This window comes from Pygocentrus nattereri, chromosome 13 (assembly GCF_015220715.1).
Source record: "Pygocentrus nattereri isolate fPygNat1 chromosome 13, fPygNat1.pri, whole genome shotgun sequence".
In the NCBI taxonomy this organism is placed as follows: Eukaryota; Metazoa; Chordata; class Actinopteri; order Characiformes; family Serrasalmidae; genus Pygocentrus; species Pygocentrus nattereri.
This window is the reverse complement of record NC_051223.1, coordinates 9170185-9178622: the sequence shown is the minus strand read 5'-3', so window position 1 is coordinate 9178622 and position 8438 is coordinate 9170185. Positions and strand designations below refer to the sequence as shown.

Below are 8438 nucleotides of genomic sequence, written 5' to 3'. Positions count from 1 at the left end.
GGCAGCAGTGTTCAACTCCACAGCGAAGGATTGCTACAGTGGCAGATTAACCCGCGCATGCTGAACAGACGCACTTCAAACGCCTCACTGTGGCTCTACGGCCTCTCACTAATGAGCTGTTTGGTACGAAAATAACTTCCATGCACACGCCATTGGCTTAGAGCAGGCATAACGAAGCAGTCTGCCAGGTAAGCTTGAGGCTACAGAGAATTGTCCTCAGGGAGGAGAAAGAGGATGGTATTTTTGTCCCTGCATTGTGGAGAAATCGTTAAGGATGTTGGGACGTGCAGTTTATAAGCATGAGGACTGACATTTCATAGTAAGACTTTGTTTGAAGTGCAGTGGAAGTAGAGATGGGTGGCAAAACCAAGTGGCCTTCAGAAGAGCTTCAGTGCTTGAAGCTACGTTCACATAACAAGCCTCATTGCTCAGATCCAATCTCTTTGACACGATGGTTCACACTCATTAAGGTAAGTGATGTTTTCATGATGGTGGTAGAGAGTGCTGGTCCAGAAGCTCTCTTAAATGTTGAAGGGGTTTGAGATCTGGTGGGATTTTCATACTCATCAAACTACTGAGTGACCCCTCATGCCTTGTGAATGGAGGCATTGTCATTTACATTTATGGTGTTTGGGGGATGCTCTTCTCCAGAAGTGTAACTTACAATTGGATTATTTTACACAGGTAGGCCAAGATGGTGTTAGGAGTCTTGCCCAAGGACTCTTATTGGTATAGTGTAGGGTGCTGGCCCTGGTGGGGGATTGAACCCCAGTCTACAGTGTAGAAGGCAGAGGTGTTAACCACTACACTATACTACCATCATCAGTGTCATCCTGCAAGAGACTACAATCCTCTTGATAGGAATGTTTGAAGTCCATGCAAAGGTAAGTCTGAGAAAACACGTTCTTGTTAGTTGCTTTGTTGACTACTTTGTCTGCAATTTTCCCAAAAGCTAATGCAAAATGATCAGCAATAAAACTTTGATATAATCACAACAGTGCCCTCAAGGCCTTGTTACCACAGCAACAGCATACCGGTGCCGATAGCTCATAGTACAGCAATCCCACTATACTATAATTGCATATGTAAAAAAGTTGTACAAACGTCCTTTACAGTCAGGTCCATAGATATTGTTATAGTAGCTGTCTGCAACAGCATATTGGAGTTGAAATTAAATATCTGTTGAAAGTGCACAAGCAAGCCATCATAAGGCTGAAAAATCAGGGCTGTGGCCACATTAACTGATATTCTTAAAAAGAAATAAACACCAGAAAGAGCCCGGAAGATCATGGAAAACAACTATGGTGCATGAAAGAAAAGTTCTTTCCCTGGTGAAGAAAAACACCTTGGCCATATCAGGAACACCCTCCAGGAGGTAGGCATATCGGGGCCAAAGTCAACAATCAACAGAAGACTTCACCAGATTTAATACAGAGGGTTTAGTGCAAGATGTAAACCATTGGTATCCCTCAAAAACAGGAAGACCAGATCTAAAAAAAAAACAAAAAAAAAAAACACCTGGACAGTTCAGGAACATTATTTTATTGATACAAGATCAACTTGTACAGGAATGATGGGAAGAGACCAGTATGGAGAGGGAACTGCTCATGATCCAAAGCATATTGCCTCATCAGTGAAGCATGGCGGAGGTAGTGTTCTGGCAGGGCCATGTGTAGCTGTGAATGGAATTGATTCCCTTCTATCTATTGATGATGTGGGTGCTGACAAAAGCAGCAGGACAAATTCTGAAGTGTATAGGGCTGTACTATCACAGTGCAAAGCATTTTGTAAGATCAACCTTCAAGTCTTTTCGAAGCCATAGAAGTGGAATGTTCCTTAATGGCCAAGTCAAACACCTGACCTTAGTCCAACTGAGCATGCATTGCAGCATTCAGGAACTGAAGACAGCTGCGGAAAAGGCCTGGCAGAGCATCACCAGGGAGGAAACCCGGTGCCTGGTGATGTTCCAGACTTCAGGCAGTCATTGACTACAGAGGATCTGCAACCATGTATTACAAAAGTCAATTTAATTTTATATAGTTTGTCCAATTACTTTGTAGATCCTAAAAATGGGAGGCTATGCATTGAAATGATTGCAGTTCCTACAAAGTGCACCAGTCTGTATCTCTGTGCCTCATTCAGAAGACCTTTTAATTTGAAATAAATATTCCTGAAGTTTGTACTTTAGAGCACTTCATTCAATTCAAATAATATATATTTTTTGCAATAAGGCTGTTATTTTCTGTTCTAGTACATTATAGTATGACTTGCTTCAGCCTTATTCTGCAGCGCTCTGAGCTAAGCATCACAGATTCCTTTCAAATTCCTCACATACTTGGCTGCAGCTCTACAACCTACAATCAAGGACACAACCTGTGGCATTTAGCTGAAAATGACAGACACTTTTCAGACCTTTTTACTGGGTGCAGTGAAGAATTTCACTCCTACAGCTCACACCTTTTGCTAAAATCGTGTGAAAGTGTGTTTAAAGTAAAAGCAGAGTAGCTGAAGCGAAACTTAAATGAAGCTGTGACTCTATGATGCTAACATGACCTTAAATGTGACCTCCACAGAGAAAGCACATGGGGAGCAATTAAAATGACTGAATATAGACAAACTGGGCTTAGGATGTGGAGGCCACATTAAAGGGTGTGTTAGCATTAGAGTGTGGCTTATTATTCAGTAATTATGTGGACTACAATGCAAACTGGTTAGAAATGTGTGATAAAAGTGGGTAGCATTGTCACCTCATAGCAAGAAGGGCATGGGTTCCATTCCCAGCTGGGCAACCAGAGTCCTTTCTGTGTCCAAAGACATGCAGCCAGGTCAACTAGACATGCTAAATAAGCCCTCGGTGTGAGTGAATGTCTGTCTGTCTGCCCTGTGATGGCCTGGCAACCTGTCCTTTGTGCATCCTGCCTTCCACCCAATGACTGCTGGGAGATGCTTCAGCACCCGCCGTGGCCCAAAAGGATAAGTGGGTTCAGAAAATGTATGTTTCTATATGTACATATATTAACATATACACACCAATACAGAATAAATCAAATTTTCCCACACAAATCCATCTTTTCTGCACGCTAACTGCAGCATGCTGTTCGCATCCACTCACCAGTAGAAATGGGCCACACAGTCCCATGTGAAAGACCCCAGAAGATGAAAAATTCTTCAAAGCTGTAAATAAAAAATCTGCACGCTCTGCTATTTTGTACAACGCGTTGTTTTATAAATGAGGCTTGAGTGCTTTCTTCCACTTTCCTTTCATGTACTGGAATGTACTGAATTGACCAGGGAGAAAGCAATTACTTACCACACGCAGATTTAATGACGAATTCAGTGCTGCAGAAGCTGCAGCTCAATAGCTTTGACTTTTGATGTGGTACCTTCTGGTTCCTCTCTGTGGAGCTTGGACATGATTTTTAGCTTGTAACTTGAAGCTCGTTCACCTTCAGTATGATTGCTACTTGTTGCGTGGTTTTAAATATACGTGTTTAAATATGAAGTGGACATACGATTAATTCTCCCGCAGTTCCAAAAAAACGTAATTGTGATCTGTTTAAAGGCATTAATTGAGATAGTAATAAGCTAAACATATACAAAATGATCATTTATAGGGTGCTTCTTCTTTATTGGGAGGTACTACATTTCAAGTGAAAATAATATTTATATTATTATATATAAATATTTTTATTTCTTTGGATTTATTTGATTTTTTATGTTTTTTATAAAGCTGAAAGGTTTAGATTTATAATGAGTTCATTTTTTTTTAAATTAAAAAACTATTAAAAAACTGCTGTCCCACACTTTCATGTCACTTGCGAAAAAACAAGGCGTTTTAGTCCATAAGCGGGACCTTATTTCAGCCATGCCCCTGCATTTTAGAGCAGGATGTGAGGCTGCATCCCTGTCCCTCATGGCCACATGGTGAGCACTTAGATCCCATTGTTTTGAAGCAAATGTGTCACAAAGTCTGAAAAACAGTGAGGAGCATTAAGAATTGTCACTACCGATACACAGATTTTCAGCAATTAAGTGATTTCTTTTGTGTTTTAATGGAAAATAGTATGATTTTATGTGTGCACAGCTGTTTAAAGCTGTGTTTGCTGGTCCTGCTCAAAATGAGCTAAAATTGTCACTACTGAAACATTTGGTTTTGTTTTGGTAGTGAAGTAAACACAATCGAATTACAGGGTCACTCAAAGCAAAGCATGTTATGCTAAAATCCAGGTCAGTTAAAAGTCCAAAATGTGGCTTCAGTACTGACTTTGAACCAGTCCAGCAGAATGAGACACATATACTATAAATCCTAACTGCAAATGGAATATATATTGCTTAGAAAATGGATGGATGGATGGATGGATGGTACACAGATTAGTAGAAGCTGTGTAGTTATAAATAAAGAATAATACATGCAGGGGGAAAAAAAGGATGTGCAGGAGGTCCGCTAAAACAATGCAGATGCAAAAGGTGAATTAATTCAAGTGATATGGGTATAAAAGAGCATTAGGTAATAGAGGTACAGAGATAAAGAAGGGATTCAGAAAAAAATTAGGGCAATGCAGGGATAGAACAGCGGAGACTGACAAAGGAAAAAGCAAAAATAAATATGGAAATCAGAAGCAACAAAAAGAGGACGTGCGAGTTTGGAGCGAGAGAGGGACTGAGAGAAACAAAAAGGTGATGGAGGAGCAGGAGATGGAGCAGAAAGAGAGGAGAGAGGAAGAAGAGAGGGTGGAGAGCGAGCGAGAGAGTAAAGCATGTATGCAAATTCAGCAGGGAAGAGGATCAGGTGTTTTCAAAGGTTCAGCAGGATGCTCCTGCTCCGTGAGCTGGGAGTCTAATCCCGCATCTCTTCTCACTGCGACGCCACACATCCGAACACGCCCAGTCCACATCCTCTGATACATACAAACGCACACTCTAACGGCTTGACGACACATGCAAGACTTTTCATTGCCTTTTCTCTCGCTAAGCTGATCTCTCGGCTTAGAGAGAGAGAGAGAGACATATATGGTAGGCAACAATGACGAAGGTGAAAATGACAGTTAAATAGAGCCACAAATGATATCTGTCCAGCAAAAGTAGGATTTGTTCGCTGCTTTTGCAAGCAAGGCACCAGAGCAGCAGTCTCTCTGCAGTTGAGTAGGTTCCCGGGAAGCACATCTTGCGTTTCGCTTATAGAAGAACTCAAAATGATCTACGCTAATCTGTTATCAAGCACATAGCCATGCAACCGCCATCTAATATCTAACACTGGCAGTAGAATGGATCATACTGAAGAGCTCAGCAACTTTAAACGTGGTGTTGTCATAGGATGCCACAAGTCAGTGAAATTTCTGTCCTGCTAGATCTGCCCCAGACAACCATACAACTTTTACTGGGAGTGTCCAGGAGCAACAACAGCTCAGACCATGCAAACTTACAGGCTGTCGTGCTGAAGCATTTAGGGCATAAAAACCACCTGTCCTCTGTTACATCACTCGCTGTGGAGTCCCAAACTGCCTCTGGAAGCAACATCAGCACAAGAACTGTGTGTTGGGAGCTTGATGAAATGGGTTTCCAGCCAAGTAGCTGCATGGATGCCTAAGATCACTACATGCAATGCCAAGCGTCGGCTGGAGTGGTGTACAGCACAAAACCACTGGACTCTGGAGCAGTGGAAACGTGTTCTCTGGAGTGATGAATCACACTTCACTATCTGGCAGCCTGATGGATGAATCTGGGTTTGGTGGATGACAGGAGAATTGCACAGTGCCAACAGCAACATTTGGTGGAGGGGGATAATGCGCTGGGGCTGTTTTTCAGGGTTTGGGACCGTTAGTTCCAGTGAAGGGTGTTGTTAGTGATGGATGGATGGATGAATGGATGGATGGATGGACAGACAGACAGATAGACAGACAGATAGATACTTTATTGATCCCGAAGGAAATTTAGCAACAATATACAAAGAAACATCCTGAGCCAGAATTATTCCCAATTGTGGTCATATGAACCAGATGTCTGGAGACATGTAAAGGCTTTAAAAGCTGCCTCACTGAAAGCTGCAACCTCAAATGCTTTCGAACTGAATCTTTAAAAAATGAATGAATTTGGATTCCCCTTCAAAGCTATTCTACTGTAGATGACCTCTGGATGACCTTTCACCTAAACTGGACTGAACTGCTTTAACACCAGCCATCGTGGCAGGATAGCCGAGAGTTCACCATCAGTCTACTCATCAGTCCAAGCCAACCCCGCTAGCACATTAGCTGTTTCAGTGGATTAGAATATCCTATAAATAAACAGGTTTTTCAAAAGAGCTGTTATCCGAGAAGTGGCCCTCTGGGGACGTCATACAAAGCACCACTCTCTTCTTTCTCTTGTATTAAACGACAAACTGATACTAAATCTGCATTTTCAATGCATGTCGACAGAAGTAAAGCTCGATGTGTTTGCTCCAAAATTAGCTTAGGACGTTTGCCGATAAGCTAATTTTAAACCTTAAGTAAAGGAGGACAGGTGACGGTGGACATATCAGGATCTGTAACGGGAACTGCATACTCTTGATCTTGTGTAATCCCAGGTTAAGCCTTCACCACACAGTGTTCTGGAGAAAGTCCTATATCTGATTATAGGAGTCTGATCTGTCACCATTAGAGCAAATCCAGACTCACCACCCTTCCCAAAGCCTACGATATACCCTAATACAGTCGAATCCACTCAAGCATATTTGTAGGGAAAGTCATCTGCTTCCTCGGTTCCACTGTAGGCCTTTATGTTTAGTCTCTAAGTCTCTTTTTTGTTTGTTTTTTTTTTCATTCTATTCTTTTGGTAACAACACCTTGGTTGCTATGCTGTTGCTCACACATCCCATGTTGGAGCTTCAGCATTTTATTTTGTACCAAAATGATCCAAAAGGAAGAACAGAGCTCAAAACACTTCAGTTCATATGCTGATAGAGGGTTGATGTGGTTCTTCAAGGGCTCTATAGTAAAGACAGTGCTTCAATAAAGGTAAAGGGTGGTTGAATCTGGAAGCATGAACACTCAAATAACCATTTGCATGCATAAAGGGTTCTTTGCATGGTGAAATGGTTCTTCAGTGTTGTCTGTGGTTCTGCATAGACATGGTTCTGCTATGGTTACGATGTCTAGCTTGTTGCTATAGCGGAACCCTTTTTTGCTGCTATACTGAGCCATTTTTAAATGAAGCATCTCATTCCATCATAAAGAAAAACATAACCATCCAAAGAACCATTTCATTGCATTCAAATGGTTCTTTGAGGTGTCACGGTTCTACCTAACCATTACCATTACTGAGCAACATTGGACGAAGCCCTTTTTTAAGGGTGTAAAGAAAGTGATCCTATATAGAACCATGAACACTCTTGTCTGACTCAAGGGTTTTTTGCATCATGACAGGGTTATTCAGACTGATTGAGAATATGCTGTACATGGTTCTATGGTTCTATATAGCAACGAAAGGGGTTCTGCTAGTGTTTAGATGTCAAACTGGTAAGAATAGAAGACGAAGAACCCTTTCTGGTGCTATATAGAACCCTTTCAAAAAGGTTCTACATAGAACAATCTACAGTACAGAAGACAGTCAGTGGTGATGCTGAGATAGAAAGGTACACACTTCAAGGGTTACTTAGTAAAGGCAATGGTTCTAATTAGAACATTGAGTATGTATAGAACCATTTGTAGTGGTCCTTCAGATTGATGGAGAATTTGAAATGGTTCTATATAGAACCAAAAGAGGTACAATGTCAAGCTTAACAACAGAAGAACTCTTTTTGGTGCTAAATTAAAAAGGTATATAGAACCGTATACATCACGTTCTCCATCAATCTGAAGAACCATTTCACCGTGCAAACAATCCTTCAAGCATGCAAATGTTTCTGTATAGACTTGATGGTTCTAGAACAGTTACTTTTACTAAAAAGCCATGAAGAACCATGTGTTTTAAAGCGATACTGTGAGAAACTACAGGATTTATACATGTTTTCGTCTCTGTGCTGTACTTGTCTAGTACGCTGTATAGTAACGATCTATATGATTGCTATAAGGTTCTAATAGGAGCCCTGCAGAAATGTATGTAATATTTATTGTAAGGGAGGCTTTGGCTTTGAAATTTGTAGCTTAGACTAGTCTGCAGAGCTGGTTTATAGGTAAAAAGACACACAAACGCTAAATGAAAGTGTAATGTACTGAGCTCGGGCGCTGAAATCATACATATACAGTGTTAATCCAACATTAGACTCACTCTCACTCAAAGCGCGGCAGAGCACATAAACAGCGCGTTAATAACGAGTTCATTAAGAAACACGCAGCCGTTGCTGACTGATTTCTTTGCGTCATCCCAAAACAAAGTGCGCAGTGATCCCGCCCCTTCTGCCTACGTCACCGGCCTGGACCAATCCAATCACAGCACTCAAGCGACGCGGTGGAGCTCTGTCC

General features: G+C 41.4%; 1 protein-coding gene across 1 annotated transcript in view; it reads left to right on the top strand.

Moving 5' to 3' along the window:
- The first annotated feature begins 767 nt into the window (after positions 1–767).
- The window catches only part of LOC108411454 (SH3 and cysteine-rich domain-containing protein 2-like), a 61448-nt gene continuing 53777 nt past the window's right edge, over positions 768–8438 (top strand). The window contains exon 1 of the mRNA XM_017683029.2: positions 768–884. Within this exon, the coding sequence (XP_017538518.1) occupies positions 877–884 (8 nt within the window). The 5' untranslated portion in view covers positions 768–876. The remainder of the gene's footprint in view (positions 885–8438) is intronic.